Source organism: Corythoichthys intestinalis, chromosome 15 (genome assembly GCF_030265065.1).
Source record: "Corythoichthys intestinalis isolate RoL2023-P3 chromosome 15, ASM3026506v1, whole genome shotgun sequence".
Classification (NCBI taxonomy): Eukaryota; Metazoa; Chordata; class Actinopteri; order Syngnathiformes; family Syngnathidae; genus Corythoichthys; species Corythoichthys intestinalis.
Window position 1 is genome coordinate 33,190,395 of NC_080409.1, and position 24,136 is coordinate 33,214,530.

At 39.6% G+C, this 24,136-nt stretch overlaps 2 protein-coding genes across 5 annotated transcripts in view; one reads left to right on the forward strand and one right to left on the reverse strand.

Annotated features, from left to right (window-relative positions):
- The window catches only part of sav1 (salvador family WW domain containing protein 1), a 115,133-nt gene that overhangs the window by 89,153 nt on the left and 1,844 nt on the right, over nt 1-24,136 (forward strand). Inside the window, exons 5-6 of one of the 3 annotated variants that reach the window (XM_057858807.1) lie at nt 2,147-2,361; nt 4,719-11,337. In XM_057858807.1, the coding sequence (XP_057714790.1) occupies nt 2,147-2,354 (208 nt within the window). In that variant the 3' untranslated portion in view covers nt 2,355-2,361; nt 4,719-11,337. Of the gene's footprint in view, nt 1-2,146; nt 11,338-24,136 lie in introns of those variants that run through there. The other 2 variants (XM_057858808.1, XM_057858806.1) reach the window with 2 other exon arrangements.
- The window catches only part of atl1 (atlastin GTPase 1), a 32,136-nt gene continuing 12,795 nt past the window's right edge, over nt 4,796-24,136 (reverse strand). The window contains exons 9-14 of one of the 2 annotated variants that reach the window (XM_057858804.1): nt 23,854-23,981; nt 23,727-23,783; nt 18,052-18,123; nt 17,554-17,985; nt 9,552-9,566; nt 4,796-9,461 (exon numbers count right to left, since the gene is read on the reverse strand). In XM_057858804.1, coding sequence (XP_057714787.1) covers nt 9,336-9,461; nt 9,552-9,566; nt 17,554-17,985; nt 18,052-18,123; nt 23,727-23,783; nt 23,854-23,981 — 830 coding nt within the window. In that variant the 3' untranslated portion in view covers nt 4,796-9,335. The remainder of the gene's footprint in view (nt 9,462-9,551; nt 9,567-17,553; nt 17,986-18,051; nt 18,124-23,726; nt 23,784-23,853; nt 23,982-24,136) is intronic. The other variant, XM_057858805.1, reaches the window with a different exon arrangement.

The window sequence follows — 24,136 nt, forward strand, 5'->3', positions numbered from 1 at the left end:
ACGCGGGCTTCAGTTACGCTTTAGGCCGGAGGTGGCAGTCGCGAGTAAAAAAGTAACAAACTCTGTATAGTAACGTAACATAATTGACAGTTGTTAGGATTACCGTATTTTCCCGAATATAACGCGCACTTTTTTTTCCCCAAAATCAACTTGTAAAATCATGGTGCGCATTATAAACGGGTACATGGATGTTGACAGAAATATATACATATTACAATATATAAAAAACTTTTTTTTTTTTTTTTTTGACACGGCCATGTTGTGTTGAAGAAACGTATGCGGCGATCCGTTGCCGACCATTACGGTACGTGACGTCACCATTTTGTTTCGTTAATATTTCACTCTGATCGGCCGTATGATTTCATCTGTGTTAAATTCTGCTTTTTTCAATCTTCATAAAACACAGAATTTAGTTTCTTGAATTCATTTGAGTCAACGTTTATAGCAGCTCCGCAACTCGGACCATAACAAACGTAACAACACAGACTTCATGTGTCCGTCAACTATATCTGTCCCTCGGGAAACTCAAACCCAAATAACAATAGTTCCTATTGTTACTGTCATGTCGACAGCGATGAGCTCTCTCGGATTTTCGACTTACGTTCTCACTTTCATTTTACCGTACCAATCCATGGAGGAAACATTTTTTCATCATGATGAAACGAGCAAGTTATACAGTAGCCTTTAAAAGAAAAGTCACATCTGTTTTGTTTTCTCCTGGATTCTGGTAAGTTCATGAAGTTATCAGATCATATTATTACCGTACCGTCAGTCTACGTTATTGTTTTGAACTACCAATGTGCTATGCTTGTGCTGTGTTTTACCAGTCAGTAAAATGACATTTCTGTATCTGTACACGAGCTCTGTTTTCTTGTATTCTTCTATTTATTGGTGCTAAAATTAGGGTGCGCGTTATACACGGGTACAGTAATTTTCCCTAGATTTTACAAGTAAATTTGGGGTGCGCGTTATACACGGGTGTGCCTTATATTCGGGAAATTACGGCAATACAATCTAAACAAGGTTGACAAAAACTCGACTCTAATTTACTACCAAATCTATTCAAGACTTCAGTATCACTTCTTTACATCGCCTATTCTGGAAGTGAAAACCTTAATAAAAATGACAGGCCCAGCCAAACTGTGGAACATTGTTGTGTTTGTCAACAATGACGACAATGAAAATATTTCGTCGACGAACAGTTTTTTTGATTTTTCATTGGCTTGGGAGACTAGAGCATAACTAGGCAAATGCCAGTTTTCGTCTGACGAGCCGACAGACAAAAGTGTGACAGATTCTGTTATGCGTTCACAATGTGTGACATTTTTCATATTGTACATGGAGTACGTCAGCTTGCATCGTAGCAGTGGTTTTTCTCATGTGAGATGTGCTGCGTCTGTCCCTACTTTCCCCACCAGAGTTTAAGACATGTTTCAAGCTTGGCTGGGCTCCATCTTGCTTGTTTGGAAAGACATGGTAAGATTTATTTTCTTGTCTTGGCAAGAGAGAATATGCGAAGTTGCCTTAGCCTTTAAATGTATGTGCTGAGTGATCATCGCACACTAAATGTAACACGTTGCGTTAGCATAGCACTCTCATTAGCATCTCTAGCATGGCGAGCATCTTCTTCAACGCCCGGTGGGTTTAATTGAAAATAATGTACTGATTTTCCTGCTGAGTGTGTATTATCGTCACCAAGTTGCCGTTGTCTTTGTAGATGCTACAATATTTGCTCGTCTGTATGTATGTATTCTATGTGTTTGAAATAGACCTTTATTTTTGGACAAAAACTTTTGAAATTTACAGACGAAAACATTTTGAGTAACTGTCGACTAAAACTAGATGAAATTTGTATGAGATTTCGTCGACTAAAACTAAATGAAGACGAACACATTTTGAAATGACTAGAATATGACTGAGACTAATAAGTATTTTCTTCCAAAAGACATAAAACATTAAAAGGGCTGCCAAAAACAACACTGCTAGGGAGAAAGAAAAGACTGACTTATTGTCAGGAAAATACTGTCCTCCAAATATTTGAAAAGGGGATTCCATTCAAATTAAACAACCATTGTAAAACCAAAAATTACCTAAAATAGCACAATTTCCTTTCCTTCGCAACACATGAATCGAGTTCTTCCTCCAGGTACGACCACATCCTGAAGTGGGAGCTCTTCCAGCTGGCCGACCTGGACACGTACCAGGGCATGCTGAAGCTGCTCTTCATGAAGGAGCTGGAGCACATCGTCAAGTCGTACGAGGCGTACCGACAGGCGCTGCTCTCTGAAGTGGAGGCTCGCAAACAGCGGCAGCAGTGGTATGCCCAGCAGCCCCCTGGCAACAGCTTCATGTGACCAAAACGTATGTGCCTTAGCTTTTTGATCCAAATATATATATACCGTACATACAAAAAAAACTCTGGAAACACTCCAATGAAGAAGCAACGGTGTGGGAGGACTGGCAAAACAACATTGTGCCTTTTTAAACAGTGAACCAAAACATCAACGTGGAGGATTCTTGCCCCCCCCCCCTTTTTTTTTTAATTTTTTTATTTTTATTTTTTTTATTCTTTAATAGACAATCCACAAAAACCCGGGCGATGTATTTAAGTGTGCATAAGGAACGCATCTTTATTTAATTAAAGATAAGCATCACCTCGGAAAGAACATAAGCTACTGGAATTTTAGGAAACACTTTTTCACGCAAAAGACTTTAATTAAAAAACGTGTTTTTGGTTTTTGTCAAGATGCAAACTGTTTTTTTTTTTTTGTTTTTTTTAATAGTATTTTTATGTCTCAAAGCCATATGTTGCTGGTCAGACAGGACACTTTACTACCAGCAGGAAAAAAATTGAACTATCATATTTTAATATATTGTATCTTAAAACATGTATGCAGTTTAGGGATTTTGTGGGATTTTGTAAGAAAAGACAGCTTGTAATTAGTAAATATTGGAAATCACTTGTCTTCAATGAATTGAAATGAGGTAGAAAACATTTTAGTTGTCCAATGTAACCTTTTATTGGGCTCCTATTTAAATCATTGGCTGCCAGTGACTGTGCTAGACGTCCAATCCATTTTGACAGGGAGGAGTGAGTGAACGAATAGCAATGGATTGGATGTCTAACGCCCTCAATGGCATTGAACAATGAGCATTCACAGAAAATCCTCACAGTTGAAATAAATTGGATGTCAATTGTTGTCAATGGCAGGCAATGAGTTAAATAATATGAAATTTATAAAATAATTAGTGTTTATGGGGGGGCCATAACCAGAGTATATTTTTCCTATTCATTTTGTTTCTGCTAATATTTTACTCATTTATAATTATATTAATATATAGTCGGACTATAAGGCGCACCTGACTATAAGCCGCAGCTGTCCTCACTGTATTATAGGATATTTACACCAAAAGATATTAACCGGTAACGGTTTATTTGACAGCGGCATCATAAGACCAAATGAAGCTTTGAACCATTTGGCTGCAAAGCTTGATTGCTTCAAGAAGCTTCATTTGGCCATCAATGCTCCCTTGGGGGAGACAAGTCAACCTCCTGCTGTCAACACTGATGTCGTCCAACATGCCTCCTGACATGCATTGCAGCACTACATATGTACATAACAATTACAATTTTATGTTTTGTGCTTAGGATTTCTTCAGTTACTGTTCCAGTTGTTTAATTAATTGCTAGTTATGGTATTTGGTAACATTTTAGTTGACCGTGACGCCATAAGAGAATCATAATTATGACATGACACTGTAATGAGCATTAATGCATACAACAGATGTCATTTAGTGTCATCCGGCAAATTATCTCACTTTTGAATGGATGTAAAACATCCGAGCTGGACATAAATGGTGTTAGTGACATAATTTGCCGGATAACACTGAATGAAATCTGTCATAAGCATTCAGTAATGCTCATGATAGTGTCATGTCATAATTATGACGCCGCCGTCAAATAATGTGTTACCTATTAACCCAAATAATTCAACAAATAAGCCGCATTGGACTATAAGCCGCATGACGCAAAATGAGGGAAAAAAAGTAGCGTCTTATAGTCCGAGAATACGGTATATTTTTAATAATGTTGTATTATCTTTCAAGCATTTTTTTATATTTTGATTTTTTATGACTAAAATTACAGTATATTTGAATACAATTTTTAAAAACACGTTATTAAAATGAATCAAAACAAATACACTCCGATTATGGCCCACACTAACACTTTTAAGTTTTTTTTTTTTTTTAATTATTTTAAATTTCATCTTATTTAACTTATTGCTTGCCATTGACAGTGATAGACGTCCCGATTCAACTTAACTAAGAGGACTTGCTGTGAATGCTCATGTTTCAGTGAAATTATCTGAGGAGAGTTTATACATAACTCATTTTCTGCCATTGAAAACGATAACAATCCAATCCATTTTGACTTTTTTGTTTTAAATTTGAAAAAAAAAAACAATTTTTTTTTTTAATTACCGTAAGTAATAAATGAATAAGAAAATATTTACTATCAACTCATTCACAGCCATTGATGGCGCTTGATGTCTAATTGTGATCATTTGACATTGCAGCTCATAATGACAAGGCTTTACTTTTTGCACAGTTTCCCACTAAATCCTCTCTAGGACGCATTAGCAGTTTCTAAATATCCCGGTAGGATGTTTGAGATTCTGAAAAGACTCGGTTTTTGTGTATTTTGCCTCAAAATACAGTACAGCAACAAGGAGTCCCGCTGCAGGTGATGTACAACCTGGTGTAATAAAACATCGAACCAGCCTGTACCATGCTGTCGTTGTTCACGTGTTCAAACAGCAAACAAGTTCAATGGGTTTGTAATATTTTAATATTTCAACTAATGATACACGTCATGAAAAGGTGCTTTGAGGGCAACATGATGATGGTGAAGTGCTACTTTGTGACACGGTGATGAAAGCCTCAATGTAGATGACGATAACATCGTGGAAGACTTCAGAGCCTGTAATTTAGCGGTGGGGAACCTGAACAATGGGAAAGTCTCAAGAAGCCAATCAAAAGACACAGTTCGCCACTTTTCTTAGTGGGCTTTTAACTCATTGGCGGCCACTGATAGTCATAGACGAACTGGAGTTGCTTTAATTTTTTTTTTTTTTTTACATTGACCACACTAACTTAGGTACATAACCACTTAAAGCAATCAAACTCGTGAAAGATCAATAGAAATATAGTTTGTCACGAGTGACGTCCAATCCATTTGAGCTGTCCGAGGGTTGGCAGGGATTTAACTTTCATTCATCCGTGCAAGCCCTCCCAGTACAAATGGATTAGATGTCTATTGCTGTCAAAGGCAGTAAATGAATTAAAAAGTAAAGTAGCAAAAGATATTGTCACAGCTCGTTTCCAACCTTGGTCTTAATGAAACACATTAAAAAACTTAGACTCTGCGAACAAACCTTTGAATGAGAACTTGGGATATACTGGGGTGTTGAAAAGCTCATAAATTGAAGAAAATGTCTTTAATTCTTCAGTTATAAGAAACTTTATGGACACCTTGTACAATGTTTTCCACACCAAATGAAAAGAACAATTTATTTAAAAATAAAAAAAAACATGCAATTCCAGTAAAAAATGCTTTAACACAAAATACATTTTGAGAACAAAAAAAAGACGTATACAAATACATGTGCAAGTCAACAAAAGACTAAAATATGACTAAACAAAGGCAATATACATATTTGAGAGATCGAGAAAGACCAGACTTCCACCTAAGCAGTCTAATTCAAAGCATTGGCCTATTTCTGACTTTGACCTTTGACCCTCTCTCTTATATCACCGACCCTCCAAATTTGAGTTAAATGGCCTCAACGGTTAACAAGTTACTGTGAGTCATAGTTTGATAATAATCCCTTTATTTGTTCTTCAGCTATCTTGAACACAAACACAGAAATACAGAACTGAATACATAACCTCCACCTTCCATAGGGTTCGCCAACTGGCAAAAGTCATAAATGTTGCAGTTGTAGTGTCAACAAATATTATTTTGCAATAATATTTTGAAACATACGTGTCCATTAATTTATTGGGTGAAAGGGCTCCCAGTTAAATTTCTAAAATATTGCCAACTCATAAGTGAATATGATGTGGGTTTGTTTACATGGATAAAACTTCTTTTTCTGATCAGCATTTGGAATAAAATTCTGATCAGATTCACTGTTTTCATGGACACTCCGGTTTCACATTACTTTGGCATGCCCAGATTCACCAAAAGTACACTTCCATGTCCAGAGGTGGGTCGAGTAGCTAAAAACTTTACTCAAATAAGAGTAGCGTTATTTCAAACTAATTTTACTCAAGTAAAAGTAGGCATTCAAAATATGTGCTGAAGTACAAGTAATAAAGTATTCAGTGAAAAGAATACTCAAGTAATGAGTAACATTTTGAGTAATTGCTTATTTTTGATTTTTTTTTTTTTTTCAACAATGGTATTTTTTTTCTGTCAGCACAAACTTATTTATATGAACTGTTATAATGATACTGTACAATAACCCATTTCATAACCACATTAAGCCAAAGGAAATTTTTAAAAAAATATCAAAGAGAGAAAAAAAAACAGTGATGAAGCATTATTCGTCCAAAGAGCATGAGTGCCCTGCCCTCTAGTGGAGAAAATAGTTCCTGACTTTGAATAGTGACTACTGTAGTTTCTTCATAGTTACTACTACGAAATTAAAAGGATCATATCGCTGGTTTTCCGTGGGCAATCGGTGCCAAATAAAACCTGGGAGAGAGTTTTAAATCCGCACTTTCGATTAAAGAGATCCTCGATCTTAAAGACATGTAGGCTCTAATAAACCACAATTGTTCTCTTGTACTAAAATAATATGTTGTTAGAAACACATAAAATGTTAAATCAATGGCAATATTTTATAATATTTAGTACATATTTTGACCGATAGTTGGCGCCATGTTTTCCAGGCTCGGAGTGATGACATAAATGGGACGTTTCCAATTGTGTTCAACAATTGTGTGTTTCTGTCTAAACTCGCTAAGTAAAATGCCACGATATGCTGCTTTTGGTTGCAATTTCCAGTCAAATGGAAACAATGGGAGTGATGTACGTCTCCACAGATTTCCTATTGACTAGAAGAGGAGAAAGGTTTGGGAAATGCCTGTAGACTGACAGAACTTCCCAAGGACCCAAGGCTTTGTTCTCTCCATTTTTCTCCTACCGCGTTTGAGGCTTTTAGTCAACGACAACGTATGAAAGAGCTCACCGGAGTGGCTATATATAAGTGGAGACTAAAATCAAATGCTGTTCTAACTATTTTCCCTCAAAAGAAGCTTCAACGCGCTCGGATAGCGAGTGAAATGCGCGCAATAAAGCGCCAAAGACAAGAAACTCTGGCCGCTCTCTTAAGCAGGCAAGAGGCTCCTGGCGCTATAGCGGTATGCGAACCTTCTGGTGTACCGCTAGTCACAGAGGAAGCTAATAATTCACATCTACTGTCAGTTAATCAGGCAGTAAGTGTATGTGTGTTCAGTATTCACCTAATATGAGTGATGCTGCCACTCAAACGTATCCAGGCACGTCCAATGCAGCGGTATAGTGGCCAGCTGATGCGCGCTAAGCACTTAAAATGGACCACCCTTACGTAGCTAAACGTGAGTTGGATATACAAGACATGGAGGAAATTTGATCCCAGGATTTGTTCCCATCAGATGACAGATTTAATGAGGACAGTCAACCGTGACACAATTCCGATCCTGACTATCACAAGTGTGCATTCCTAGTTTTATTACCTTCAGTGAGAGTTTATAATGTAAATAGTCATGAAAATAAAAATGCACGAACGACAAGGTGTGTTCAAAATTTTGGACTGTACTGTATGTAAAGCACACGACAGCTCTGGATGCTAACGATCTACATAATCATATTGGAATAAGTTTGATTACGCAATAGCTCACCTTGAAGATCTGCTAACAAAACCGACAGCATACACTCTCTCGCTTCGTTGTCATTGAGACGCACTTGCCGCAAGTACACCACCAGTTTTGCCCAACTCTTGTCTCATCAGGTATTCCTGCTCAGCATTTTGCCTTTGCTGCTCGTGTTGTGAACGACCGACAGTGCTGTCCTGCGCTTCATTTTTCCGCTCTGGTTCAAATTGGAAGGGCAGAACCGACAATATGTTGGGGTAACTAACGAGTGACACGCTGGAAGTTCGTCAGCGGGCTATGTGATGTCATCGCACTGCGACGTCAACAAGAATGGCGACCTGTTAGTTAAAATTTTACAAATTTTTTTAAAACGAAAACATTAAGAGGGGCTTAATATCAAATTATTATACTCATACTAACATTTATCTTTTAAGAATTACATGTCTTTAAGATCGAGGATCCCTTTGAGGGCAGCGCTCTGTCAAATACTTCATTTGTTACGGTGCTTTAAAGACGCGTGATTGAACAGGCTTGCGTGATCATAGAACGGCAAGCTTGCATCTCATTGGTGTAATGGAGTCAAAGGTGAAATTAGTAGCAATTGGCAATAGCATCGCTAGCACAAAAATAAATTAATATGTAGAATGAGGGAGGAAAAATGTACACTCTTGTGTAACCCAAAGTAAAGGTGTAAGAGTAGTGTTTTTCTTCACAAATCTACTCAAGCAAAAGTAAAAAGTATGGCTTAGTAAAACTACTCTTAGAAGTACATTTTTCTCAAAAAGTTACTCAAGTAAATGTAACGAAGTACACATAACGCGTTACTACCCACCTCTGTCTGTGTCTACAAAACATCAATCCGTCCATTTGTACTTTAAATGTAAGTGATATTTTGCGTATTTTTCGCATTTATCTCTAGCAGCGTGTTGATCAGAATGGGCTTGATTGGGTTAGAATATTCCAAATGGGATGAGTACGAAAACGGAATAATTTTTGGCTGATCAGGTTATTAATCCGATAAAAATGTGTCCATGTAAACGTAGCCAATGTCTCTTAACGACAACTCATCACTTTTCTCGATTTGATAATCCATTAGTCGCTTATTTGTAGGAGCTCTAGTTGGCAGATATAATGGCCCTCTGAAGGAAACGGGAACTGCAATGTGACCTGTGACAAAGATGAGTTTGACAATGTTGTAAATGGAAATCTGCCTAAGTTATTGTGTGATCAGTGTAAAAACCAAGCATTTTAGAGCAACTCTGGTTTGTCTATCACAGACTGTCACTGGCAGCCAATGAGTTAACAGCTTAGCTGGAGTAGAGCGACCGATCTGTGAAGGTGCTTGGGGATGCTTGATGGTTGTCGTATATGTGAGAACTGTACAATCCTTGGCGAACGGGAAGTCATGAATCCTGTCAGTCCCGCTTCTTGTCGTGCTCCCCGGCCACCGCCGTCGCCGGGTCGTCAACCTGTTGCCCGGGGAAGGCGTGCTGGTACAGGTGCCTGTGATTGGCGGCGACGTTGTAAAGCTTGTGCAGCGCCTGCATCGGAGGGGTGGAGGAGTCACAAGGTGGTCACGCTGGAGAATGAGAAACATGTCACGCGCCGAGGATCAATGCTGCGCTTTTTACCTCATTCGTGCTCCCCTGCGGAGGCATGGGAGGAAAAACACATGGCGAGTTAAGGAATGCAGTACATTGCTGCTGTCATCAAATTCAAGATTGCTGCTGTCTGATGGCGAATGACGAGTTTGGGCTTGAAATTTCGATAGAGGGATAATTGCCTAGTGGGTGGAATGGTCGGGTTGTTTTCATGAACGATGTCGAAAACAAAATATTTTGGTGATGACCCTTTTTTCATGATAACGTAACGATAACAAGCTAAATAGGCGGCTAAGATGACTTAATAGTTTACAGTGCAAGTAAAGAATTTTGCTAATTTACAAAAAACTTAAATTTCATCAAGATGAAGCCTCCAAATATGTGTAGATCACATTTTGGGTCATGTAGGCTGCAAAATTATTTGGTATACACTAGGGTTGTTCCGATCATGTTTTTTTTTTGCTCCCGATCCGATCCCGATCGTTTTAGTTTGAGTATCTGCCGATCCCAATATTTCCCGATCTGATTGCTTTTTTTGTTTTGTTTTTTTTTGTTCCTGATTCAATTCCAATCATTCTCGATAATTTTTCCCGTTCATATACATTTTGGCAATGCATTAAGAAAAAATGAATAAAACTCGGACGAATATATACATTCAACATACAGTACATAAGTACTGTATTTGTTTATTATGACAATAAATCCTCAAGATGGCATTTACATTATTAACATTCTGTCTGTGAGAGGGATCCACGGATAGAAAGACTTGTAATTTTTAAAGGATAAATGTGACTTTGTATATTGTGACTAAATATTGCCATCTAGTGTATTTGTTGAGCTTTCAGTAAATTATAGCAGCCATTTAAATTCTGCCCAAATGCATGATGGGAAGTGCAACCATGACTGTGCGTAGGGGCACCAATTGATATATCTTCTCTGCGTTGGGAAAGAACACAGGGTGATAACAAAATGATCAACTACTACCTTTCTTCCCCGCATTGCCTCCCACGTTATTTTTAATTGCTGAGAGAGGTATTGTAAGGCTTTAGCCACATAAAAAATGGCTCCAAAGGCTGTCAAAATTCTCTCTACTCATTATACGCTGCCTTTTAGTGCTATCTATAGGTAAAACGGCGTCTTTATAGATTAAATGCGACAATGCGTGAGTGGGTCGTGCAGCGCATGCGTTAACTATTTAACATGATTAATTTGATAGCCCTACTTTAAGCCAAAACTATTCTGGATGAGTGTAAGACATTTTGTCTGTAACGTTAAATACAATTAGAAAACTACTTAAATAGAAAATATATATATATTTTAAAAAGCATGTCTGATATTTTCTTGCCGATTCCGATACTTTGAAAATGACGTGATCGGACCCGATCGATGCCGATCGATCGGGACATCTTTAGTATACACCCAAGTTGTTATCAGCGCACAGTTCAGAAGCCCTCATCTGTGAGTGTATGGGGTGCATGGGCGCGTGTGGCATGGGCAGCTTGCAAGAATTCCCTGTCACTTGATAATATACAGTGGTACCTCTACTTACGAAATTAATTGGCTTCGGAAGCAGCTTTACTTGAAAATTCTGTAAGTAGAGACACGTTTTCCATGTAAATGCCCTAATCAGTTGGAAGCCTCTCAAAATTCATGCATTATAAAAATATTTCTTTTATAATGCATATGTTACAATGAGATTATATCGCAATAAACATAAAATTTGAGTTGTGCATAATGTAAAAAAAAAAAGAATAAAAGTTAATACAGTGGGGCAAATAAGTATTTAGTCGACCACCAATTGTGCAAATTCTCCTACTTGAAAAGATAAGAGAGGCTTGTAATTGTCAACATGGGTAAACCTCAACCATGAGAGACAAAATGTAGAAAAAAACCTGAAAATCACGTTGTTTGATTTTTAAAGAATTTATATCCAAATTAGAGTGGAAAATAAGTATTTGGTCACCTACAAACAAGCAAGATTTCTGGCCGTCAAAGAGGTCTAACTTCTTCTAATGAGGTCTAACGAGGCTCCACTCGTTACCTGTATCAATGGCACCTGTTTTAACTCATTATCGGTTTAAAAGACACCTGCCCACAACTTCAATCAGTCATACTCCAAACTCCACTATTGCCAAGACCAAAGAGCTGTCGAAGGACACCAGAGACAAAATTGTAGACCTGCACCAGGCTGGGAAGACTGAATCTGCAATAGGTAAAACGCTTGGTGTAAAGAAATCAACCGTGGGAGCAATTATTAGAAAATGGAAGACATACAAGACCACTGATAATCTCCCTCGATCTGGGGCTCCATGCAAGATCTCACCCCGTGGTGTCAAAATGATAACAAAAACGGTGAGCAAAAATCCCAGAACCACACGTGGGGACCGAGTGAGTGACCTACAGAGAGCTGGGACCACAAAGGCTACTACCAGTAACACAACGTGCCGCCAGGGACTCAAATCTTGCACTGCCAGACGTGTCCCCCTGCTGAAGAAAGTACACGTCCAGGCCCCTCTGCGGTTCGCTAGAGAGCATTTGGATGATCCAGAAAAGGACTGGGACTGAATGTGTTATGGTCAGATGAAACCAAAATAGAACTTTTTGGTAGAAACACAGGTTCTTGTGTTTGGAGGAGAAAGAATACTGAATTGCATCCGAAGAACATCATACCCACTGTGAAGCATGGGGGTGGAAACATGCTCTGGGGCTGTTTTTCTGCAAAGGGACAAGCACGACTGATCTGTGTAAAAGAAAGAAAGAATGAATGGGGCCATGTATCGAGAGATTTTGAGTGAAAATATCCTTCCATAAGCAAGGGCATTGAAGATGAGGCGTGGCTGGGTCTTTCAGCATGACAATGATCCCAAACATACAGCCAGGGCAACAAAGGAGTGGCTTCGTAAGAAGCATTCCAAGGTCCTGGAGTGGCCTAGCCAGTCTCCAGATCTCAACCCCATAGAAAATCTGTGGAGGGACTTGAAAGTCCGTGTTGCCCAATGACAGCCCCAAAACATCACTGCTCTAGAGGAGATCTGCATGGAGGAATGGGCCAAAATACCAGCAACAGTGTGTGAAAAGCTTGTGAAGAGTTACAGAAAACATTTGGCCTCCGTTATTCCCAACAAAGGGTACACAACAAAGTATTGAGATGAACTTTTTGTATAGACCAAATACTTATTTTCCACCATGATTTGCAAATAAATTCTATAAAAATTCTATAAAAATCAAACAATGAGTTTTTTTTTCCACATTCTGTCTCTCATGGTTGAGGTTTACCCATGTTGACGATTACAGGCCTCTCTAATATTTTCAAGTGGGAGAACTTGCACAATTAGTGGTTGACTAAATACTTATTTGCCCCACTGTACCCTCATGTAAAAGATGTCTAAACACGAGGGGCGAATGAAGAGACCGCTGGGATACACACATACACATACAGTAGAGGTCCCTCTTAGCCAATTGGATGCCAGGAATGCTAGGCAATAGCTATAAGTATGCTACGTTCTCTAAACTCCGGGAGCTGCAAGTACCAGCCAAACTGTATTTGTGCCTTTCTTATTCTGAAATTTCTGTCTTAACAAGAGGCAATATTTTCCCGTTGAGGCGTGTCTTAACCTGAAAATTCTGTATGTAGAGACGTACATAAGTTGAGGCACCACTGTATTGAAATTTGGCACTTGCACATCATTGCATTCAGTTTTTATTCAAAATTTGAATAGCGACCCAAATTTTTGGCAATTCGGTTTGTTTTAATTATTAGTTGTTTTTTTTTCGGGGTTTTTTGTGGATAATTTCTAATGTAAAAATGACAAAAAATGTTCATAAATACAAAATGAATACAATATATATTAATTAAAAACAAGTACACTGTGGTTATGGTCCTAAAAGGACTCTAGTTGTGTTTTCTTAGACTACCTATGGAAGGGCTCTAGGTCTCACTCGCTTTGTTCTTGTTCTTATTGGTGAGGACACTAACTAGAAATAAAACTGCTAATGTGGAAATTCATGTGTTCTGTAATCTTTAATTTTTGTCCTTTTTTTAGACAAACTAGTTTGAAACCTTTTTTTTTTTTACTCATCACTCCACTTTTAGAAATAACTAAAAGATTCTTATAACTCTCTATTCCACTGGTATTATTTAATTGTATTATTTTCTTTTGAGATAGTAGTAATAATAGCTACCATAATAACTGATTAAATATGCAAAATAACCAGAGAATATTAAAATGTGCAAATAAATCTAGTATTTTATAGTAGTCTTCCTTATATTTTGTGTAGTGCTTTTTTTCTGCACAATATTTATGTAGTTTTAACCTGTTTTAAAATGCATTTCTAACAAATGTGTGTACTTTTGTCCAAAATTATATAAATTACTTAGACAACTGATCAGGCCATATACTGTATAAGTGCAAAAATAATTAGTGATAAAAGTGGTTTGTGGCAGTCGAACAAATGGGCAGAGTGAATAGACGGACCAGAGAAATCACATGTAAATAGAACGAGATACGAAAAGTCGGACACTGGACTATCTCAAAGCAGTGGACTTCTTATGCAGGCTCTATTGCGGCAAATTAAAAATGAGGGATTTTCCCTATGAAAATAATCTTCACGCTTTGATTTGCCATAGACTTCACTATCAGTTGCCGGGGCTCGGGGCCGATCCGTAGGGGCCCTATTTTAAAAAGCTTAAAATTCAAATATTTTCAAAACTAAAGCCACTAGCCACCTAAAACCAAAACAGGCACCTCCCTTAGGCATATATGAGTCTCCATGAGCAGCGGCATCAAAAAATTCAAAATCGTTCCATGACAAAATCCTGATTAATTATCTTTTTATATAACCAAATAAAACTTAAAATGGCTATAAGTTTCAGATTTTACGCTAGATGCACAAAAAATTACCAAATACAGAGATAATTACCTATATTTTCCAGATCAATAGCAATATTTAAAGATATAGGTTTTTGCCAGAAATTGCAACCTAAATTTCATGTGTAGAGGTTAGTGTTGCACCGATACCATTTTTTGGGCCCGATACAGATACCTGGCTGTGCAGTATCGGCCGATACTGATACCATTCCGATACCACTGTTTGCAAAAAATATATATATATACTGTGTGTGTGTGTATATATGTGTGTGTATATATATATATATATATATAATGTATATAATGTATATGTATAAGGGATGCAACGATACAGTTAAGTCACGGTTCGCTACGATTTTCGATACAATTCAATACATTTAATGCTCTGAAACAGAAAATACAACTGTTTTTTTTTTTTTTTTTTTTTTTTTTTTTTTTTTTTTTTTGCTAACAAGCAAAAATAACAGTGCCATCATATAAACAAGCATTTTAGTGCATAATATTTATGTGCCCACTTCTTACTGATCTGAAGAAATTTTGTATATAAGTGCTGAGAACAATCTTAACTGTTTGCAAAGTGGGGCACACTGTTGATTGCTGCAGCTCTCTTAGCAGCTATATTTACCATATAAGCAAAACATCCTATATGTGGTCCGAGTCCATCTGTAACATGTGCTGAATTAACAGTATTTGCATCATTATCTTTAGTCACCGGTATGGATTGATTTGGCCTGCTTAACTTCCATTCAGTCATGGCGGTTTCTAATTCATCAATGGACAATATGGCGTCGCTCTGGGCTCACGCAGCTAATGGCATGGGATCTAATGTAGCACATCTAGGTTGCTATTTGATGATATCTAGTGTGTGCGCGCGAGAGTTGGCATGGGATCTAACATAGGACATCCAGTGTTCGCGCTGCGCCGCTTGAGTGTTTTCTGGCCACAGAAGTCACTTCTGCTCATTACTGCATAACACCAGCATATGAGAATCGACTTTCATAAACAAGACGAGTTTGAAGTACGGCGCTCTTAATTTGCCACTCATTGTTCATCATGAAACCATGAGTTTGCTTAGTCTCTCACGGTCTTAACCTTTCTTTGATCCCATCGGCGCTCCAACAGCGGGCGTTAGCTTACGCATGCTAATCGTTTGTGAATGTCATGTTAGAAAAGCAGCGCAACATCGCAGATATGCGTTGTAGTGAACATCCTGAATATTGAAGACGAAAATATTTTCGTGTGGTAATTTCGAGTCAAAAACACACAGATATCATGCATCGGGATTTGGGAAGTTAGCTCACGTGGGGAGGATAGTTCATTTGCGCTCAAGTGACGCCAGTTGATGGTATCGGCGCCCTAAATGTTGGTACTCGTCGATACCGATACCACCAATTCGGGCCGGATCGGCACCCTCTGCCGATACTGGTATCGGTATCGGTGCAACTTTAGTAGAGATACAAAATCCAACATGGCGGCCATCACAAAACAAAGCTTTTTAAGTTGAAATTTTTTTGAAAAAGAATGCATAAATCGCGGAATTTCCATAGATATGAACGTAAAACAGTCTAGATTCTTGGTCAACAACAAAAAAACGGCAGTTATCGTTCATTTTAGGTAAATATTTCAAGCAAAAGTTACGCTATTGTGTAATCCAGTATGGCGGCCGTCACGAAACAAAAGAGCTTTTTAAGTTTGAAATTCTTTTAAATAAATGCTTAAGTCGTGGAACTTCTATAGTAAAGAACGTAACACGGTCTAGATTATTGGTTAGAAGCAAAAAACGGGCAGTTATCATTCATTTTAAGGAACTATTTCTAGCCAAAGTTACACAAATTTTATCTATTAATGTTTTTCACAACGTTTCAATTTAATACAGTGGTACCTCTACATACGAAGTTAATCCGTTCCAGGACCTTGTTTGTAAGTCGAAATGGTCGTATGTCGAGCAGGATTTTCCCATAGGAATACATTATAATTCCATTAATTCGTTCCACAGCCCAAAAACCTTCACTAAATCCTTAAAAAATACTGCTGGTACTATTACAAATGGCAATTACACATAGCAAAACAAATAAATTATAAATCAAAATCGGAATAATAATAATAATAATAATTCCTGTATTAATGTAACGAATCGGGTTCTAATGTGGCGGACGTTTTTTGCTGACCCTGAACGCACCGCGGGGCTGACGTGCCAGAGACAGACCGGTGAGCTTGAGTTTCACTTTCACTTTGAATGTTTTCTTGAGAACACCGTCAATTGCGGCAGACAGAAGGTGTTTTTGTTTTGAATAAGTTGTGAAATAAATGATAAAAACGTGGCGAAGTTGGCGATTTCTCTGGAGATGTTACCACAATAAGAATTGTCAGCTTAACTTATAAAGACTGGCGAACGATGGTCGTCGGAGGACCGTGGAGATGTATTGTTGAGCCATTTCACGGATGCCCACCCTACGCTCATATTTTTCTGTCATTTGCATCTTCATTTAGAAGGTAAGCGTCAACTTTTTCCTTGTTTCACCACCTGTACCAACTTTTTCTGAAACCAGTGTTGATTTGTCACACAAGAAAATCCGCCGTGCATTCGTCTGCGGTGCTGCCATTGTCGTCGTATTTCGAGCATGTCGTCGGATGTAGAAACAAATGGCGAGTCAAATTTTACGTCGGATGTCGAAAAGTTTGTGTATTTAATATAATAATTACCTTGAATCCTCAACCAAATCACTCTTGAGACACTCTTGCCTGATTGTATGCAGTAAAACATTCCTCCTGTTTCCACCTAAATCCGGCGTTAGAACGCAGCGTGTGTTTGAGTTTATCAGAGTAAACCCAATTTAACATTCTGCCTGGGTCGGCCCCCTACGGGAAGGCGTGGCGCAATGTCTGTGGGAGCTGTCTTGTCAACTGATGGTGGAGTCTATGGATTTGTTTCATAACAAACCTTTTTAACGTTGCTACGATTCAGTCTGGATGTTGAAAATTGAGCAATATACTGTAGCTATTTCAAATACATGCTCCATGGACTATCATTTTATGTTTATCAAATATCACTGGCAGAAAATGGGGGGAAACAGTGAAAGCGGCATTACCGAATGACTTGCAGCTCGCTTTTCGCATTTAGTTCTAGCATCAAGATAGACAACCAGAGGTACGGTTTGCCCCACCTGGTCCCAGAGCGCCCCGGCCACCTGGTCGATGACGGCCCCCAGCTCTCGGTACTCCCCCGAGTATCGTATGTAGGCCCAGGTGCAGAGTGTGATGAGGGCCAGGCCCAGGATCATGTTGCACAGGCTGGCTATGACGTCCACACCCACGAAGCCCGTCACGCCAGCCGCCACGTACATGATGAAAATGACCACGAAGAGGGTGGCGGGTGTGCGGGCGGCGTGGAAAATGTTTTTGGAGTCATTGTGCTTGATGTACTGAACGAAGACCTGGTCCACCTCGTTCGCCAGCTGTTGCAGGTAGCGCCGGCTGAACTCCTCGCCGCCCATCTTCTTGACGCCGCGGAACAGCAACAGAGCCTCCTCGCGGATATCTGCGTGGCGCGCCTGAAGCTCGCTGGGCGCCAAGAACGGACGGTCACCGCCGCATACCTGACCAAGGACAGTGGGGGCAGGTCAGACGGGTGACAGTGCCAATTCCGGCGGTCGCAAACGCACCTCCTCCATCTTCTTGTTGTACAGATCTTTTGCAGCGGCCACCGCCGCCAGATTGTTGGCCTCCGCCGTGGCCTGACAGAAACAACATCAATGTTAGTCTAGTGTCAATTCTAAAATCAATAGGAAGTAAAATAACCTTGAAATCAAATCAACAGGAAATGACCTACAATTCAACGTAAATTGAAAAGGATTGACCCGAAATGAACAGGAAGTGACCCAGTATTGACCCAAAATCAACAGAATGTGACCTGGAAATGCCCCCAAATCAAGTGACCTAGATTTGAACCTAAATCAACAGCAAGTGACCCGGAATGAACGGGAAGTGAATCAGAATAACCCAAAACCAACAGGAAGTGACCAGTAAATGTGCCAGAATGAAAATGATGTGTAACAAAATCAGAAGAAGAAGAATCAGATTTTTTTGTTTTATTTAGAAAGTGGAAAAGTGTCAACAAAAGAAGAGAATCCTTATACAGTATTTGCGCCTCAAAAAAAAAGACCAAGACAATTTTCGGACTATAAGGCGAACCTGACTATAAGCCGCCACCCACCAAATTTGACACAAAAACGGCAATTGTTCAGCGATAAGCCACACTGGATTGTGAGCCGCAGCTGTCCTCACTTTGTTATGGGATATTTACACCAAAAGATATTAACTGGTAACACTTTTTTTGACAGCGGCATCATACGACTGTCTAAAGACAAAATGAACCACCATGACGCTTTGAACCAATTGACTGCAAAGCATCATTGCTTCAAGAAGCTTCATTTTGTCATCACTGCTCCCTTGGGGGAGACAGTCAACCTCTACTGCCACCTGCGGTCAACACTGTTTTGTCCAACATGCCTCCTAGCATGCATTGCTGCGGTATGCATGGAAATAACAATTAAAATTCATGTTTTGTGCCAATTATTTCTTCAGTTACTGTTCCAGTTGTTTCATTAATTGCTAGTTATGGTATCTGGTGACACTTTATTTGATAGTGATAGTATAAGACTGTCATAAAACCATCAGAATTATGACATGACACTGACATGAGCCTTAATGAATGCTTATATCCGATGTTATTTTGTGTCATTCGGAAAATTATCTCACTTTTGAGTGGATGTAAAAGATCGAAGTAGAACATAAATGAAGTTACTGCAATAATTTGCCGGATGACAATGCTATCTGTAATATGCATTCATTAATGTCCATGATAGTGTCATGTCAAAATTACGACTGTCTTAAAGGGGAAATGTGAACTAAGGTTGGCCAACCATGTTTTTTAATAATATCAATGGCTAAACAATTATAAGCATATTTTCTTTTCTTTTTTTTTAACGCAACCCCTCCAGATTCTTTGTTTAACCCATAGCAACGCCCTTGACAACGAAAATGCTTTCCTTCGGCAATCTTCGGAAATCTTCGGAAATTACGTCACACCGGGAAGTGCGTGGGAAGTCCGCCATAGAACAGTATTGTTTGTTGCATTGCTTCTCGGTAAGATGCCACGGCGGTGTGTGGCGATGTTTTGTTCTCACTCAAACGAAAAGTTGTATGAGTGGCCAAAGGATAGCAGGGCACGTAAATGGACATCTTTCGTTCGCACGAAGCGAATGAATTTCACGCCATCATCAAGTAGTGTTCTCTGCTGCAAACACTTCGAAGATGCCTGCTTCCTTAACCGGTCTGCTTATGATCAAGTATTTGCCAAAAAGTAAGTGTGATTTTTGGATAGATGACTGATGACTTTGTCAAAGCAGAGCTGCCAACTGTTGTGGAATGTACAGTAGAAGCTAGCGACGTTAGCCGAAAGCCAACTCGTGGCAATAGTCGTGGCATAGTTGTTGTGTTCGCTAGTGTTACGTCCCAAGGACGGCTCGCGAAGGGCGTAACATAAAACGAGCCACACAGTTTCACAAGTGGCACAAATTTATTTACACAACAATCAAACTCGCAATGAATATGTACAAAATGTGGATGAAGCGCGGCTTCAGGGTAAGCCCAAGCCGAAACAACAAACAAAAGGAATCTACACTTGAACCCCACCCGCTAACTAAACCCTGATCATGAAAAAACAAAGAAAAGACAACCACTAACCTAGCTTCTTACGCTAAACAAAACAGGAGAAAACGGGTTGAACAGAAATGGCGACTTACACCTATTGATTCAGTGCTCTTATTTACTGTGGTGAACAAAAACGATCCAATAACGAATAAACACAAAAGACCTCACCGAAAAAGCGGGAGTGTATCAGACTAGCGATCAAATGCAAACGAGCGTGAATGGCGAGCAAATAGCTGGCGAGGAGGACCGCGGCAGAATGCTGTGAAATGCGACCTCCCAGAGCGCTGACAGCGGCAGGTTTACATTGCCGGTGAGTTTGTGCACATTTATTTGTATTTGTATTATGTATTTCCACCTTCATGCTTCAAGCATTGCATTGCATTTGTAGCGGCGTTTCTTTCACGGTGATCGCTTGATAGCCTTCTAGTTTGTTTTTCGCGAGAGCCGCTGACAGGTGACAGCGAGCGTGTTGGCATTGAGTCAATCTCGCAGCGAATCAGCGAGTGGCTCAAGTCACGCAGTGAATCATGGGAAATGTAGTCTCGGGACAACACTGAAGTGCTTTGTAATCTGTTCGCTTGTGTGAAAAAACTACATTTCCTCACGCCATTAGACGCCACTTACTGCCGAGAGCCCCAGCTACTGTTAGCTCCATGTGTTCATAAAGAAACAAAGTTGTAAGCACGTCGTGTGTTCGATACCTTTGTCAACAAAACGCTCATAACAAGACACTGTGCATGATCCGTTTAAGAGACGCTGGGACTGGAAGTGGTAGCTGGTAGTAGGAGGCGAGGCGGAGATGGGCGAGAAGCAAAACTTCGCGGTTGAATGTGGTGCCAGTCCGCTATTATTTTGTTTTCTTATTGTTGCCACAATAAAGTGGAGAAAGCCATCAATGACTCATCTCCCCCCCCCCCCCCCCCCCCCCAACGTTTTTATATTATTATTTTATATGCATGAGCGCTGCCGGATCTACCAAAATGAACATGCAGTCTGATTATTATTTTTTTAAACAAAACAATGTCATCAGATAGACAAAAACATAAAATTATGTGCAAATGCCTGCATCTTCAAATCATGAAAATAATAACAGCCTAAATCTTACCAATCTTGTAATCTCGATGGGTCTTGTCTCCATTCCATGTCAGGTAGTCTAGGCATATTGTTTGCATCCTGATTAGAGTCTGGCTAATACATGTTAGGTCCTTCATAAAATTCCAACCTCTTCTTCTTCCTCCAACTCTTCAAAAACTTGCAGTGTTTCCCACCAATGAAAGAGACTGTGGCGGCCCGCCACAGTCTCATTTGGGCCCGCCACAGTCTCGTTTGCGCCCCCCCCCCCCCCCGCCGAAAAAAAAAAAAAAAAGATACTAATCAGATGCGTCAGTCAGCCGATTACACAGCTGTAGCCCACTCCACTCTACTACCCGCGCGAGTGAGAGCAGCATTTTAGAGTAGTATTTTATTTATTTATTTATTCATTTAAGAGACGCAAGGGGAACGAGTAGGAAGAATGGGAGAACGAGCGAGATAGCGAGAGATAGCGGTCGCATGTCGTAGCAGCCCGCTGTTATTTTGTTATTGTTTTTCTTTATTATTGTTACCACAATCAAGTGGGTAAGCAAATACAGACTTCTCTCCTTCTTCCCCATATCCGGGGCATTACAATAGTTTAGATCGGACTTTTCGGTGAAAGTGAGCGGTGGACGGCCGTCTTGGACGGTAAGCAAACTTTGATTGAACTTGCGCGGAGAGGCGCGGCCCAAAATAAAGCCTTGCTCTATTTTCAGAGCGTTGGTCACAGTAAAATATTTATTAGTTCAAGCAGAGTAAAATGATACATATTCACGGTACAAGAACGTCGTTTCCGTGTCCATCGATTGGTAAGAAAAGGCTGTTTGTACGAATGACGTGTGGGCGCTCCCGTCAGGGTGGACATTTCGCGTGGAGTGGCTATTTTTCGGCACAACACCGGCGCGCCAACTTCAGACAATTACGGCTGACGAAACTTGGATAAATGCGCCCCCCCAAATTTCGCGAGCTCTGGGACACTCGGAAAAATGACTCTCATACCTCTCCTTGCTAAGTTAATGGTACCTCGATGTGCGTTTGTGTGGAAATTTAGTTCACGAACAACGGGGAAAAAACTATTCACCTTCTCACCGAATCAAGTAAAACTCTTTACACGGCTATTAGAATTCCCCCAGTCCTGTAAATGGGTCAGTTGACAGAAGAACTGTTATTGTTGTGGTAATGTAGTACTTATGAGGGTCAAATAAAAAGGAAAAAGGAGGGCTACGACGGCGGTCTGAAACCCGCGGCTCTTGGGCCGCATGCGGCTCTTTAGTGCTGCTTCGGGGCTTTTTTTTTTTTTAAATGGAAAAAGATGGGGGAGGGAAATATATTTTTTGTTTTAATAGGATTTCTAGGAGGACCAACATGATACAAACATTCTTTCAATTCATTAATATTGTAATGAAGTTAAACTTGTGGTGTCATCGTACAACAGAGAAGTCACGTGGTGCGCTATAGGATCCACTGCAGGGAAAATAAACATTTAATCATGAAGGCTAATTATGTATTTCTAGCCAACTTATTCATTTTTATAGTAGGCTAATGTAGCTAGTATTGATAATTATAAGGCTTGTACAAGGCTTTTAATTTTTTGCTGCTCCAGACATACTGTATCAGTTTTTTTTGGGGGGGGGGGTCAAATATGGCTCTTTCAACAGTTTGGGTTGCCAACCCTGAGTCACTACGAGATGTAAGTCGTACTATTGCTACGAGAAAAAAAGTCGCATTATTACATAGGGTAACGTAGCTGTAATCAGCAACGCATTTTACATACATGTACCGTAGCTGAGAGCTATAACATTAGCCTAGCTAATGAAATATTTCAAATATATCTTTGTTATGGTTCTTCTTGGGGGGGGAAAATATGGGGAAAAAAAAAAAAATTCGCCGTGGCACGACATGGTGTGGCTGTCCGACTCCGATGCAGCCCACCACCACAGTTTCGAAAAATCCTATGGTCAGAGAGCCTCCCACCACAGTCTCCTAAAATCCTGTGGGAAACACTGACTTGGATCTCCTCCCTTGCGCTCGATCTATCGCTTATATCGCTGTTTGAATCATTGTTTGAAGGGCTTTGTATGGCGGCCGTATGGAGTGCTGCCATCGCTGTTCTCGGTGTGACGTATCACTTCCAGGTTCGTCCCCTTTCAGGCTCGAACTTCGGAAACGTGATTATTTTGTCAAATATGCAACATATAAATGATTTTTTCATGCTTTATTTGTTGGACAATGTTTAATTACTTTAATTGTGATCCTATTTGGCATGTTATGAAATTACTTCGCATTACAGCTTTAAGGCTGTCTTATATTGCCGCTGTCAAAGTGTTACCTATTAACTCAAATAAATAAAATAAGCCACAATGGATTAAAAGTGGCAGGATTCAAAATGAGGGAAAGAAGTAGCGGTTTATAGTCCGAAAATTACTGAATTTGAAAACTTTTTAAGTCAATAAAGTCTCTAAACGATTAATTGACAATCAAAATGGTTGTTGATTATTTTAATAGTTGATTAATTGTCGATTAGTTCATTAATTGTGCCAGCCATAATTACCTGCAGCATGGATTTGGGATGAGGTAGCTCCTCTCCCTGGTAAATCTTGATGTAAGCCTGGAGCACCAAAACATGTTAAAGAACAGTATTAAAAAACTTTTTTTTAAGTAGTGGGAGTATTCCAAACCTTGAAGTACTCCAGCAGGCCTCTGCAGGTGATCTTACTGCCGTTGATCTCCTTCACGTCAATGTTGCGAGGACTCAATAGCCAGGGCACCAGGATCTTTAGATTGCTGATGAATTCGTTGTCAATCTCTGCATTCAGTAAAAGATCATAAATATATGACAAAATATATTCGAGCTGAGCAACAATTCAAACAATCGCTTCGCCATCAAAAGCAGCCAATGAGTTAATCGACAATCAAATTATTTGCAAAATAAAAGTTAACAAAAACAGCTATAACCCCAAC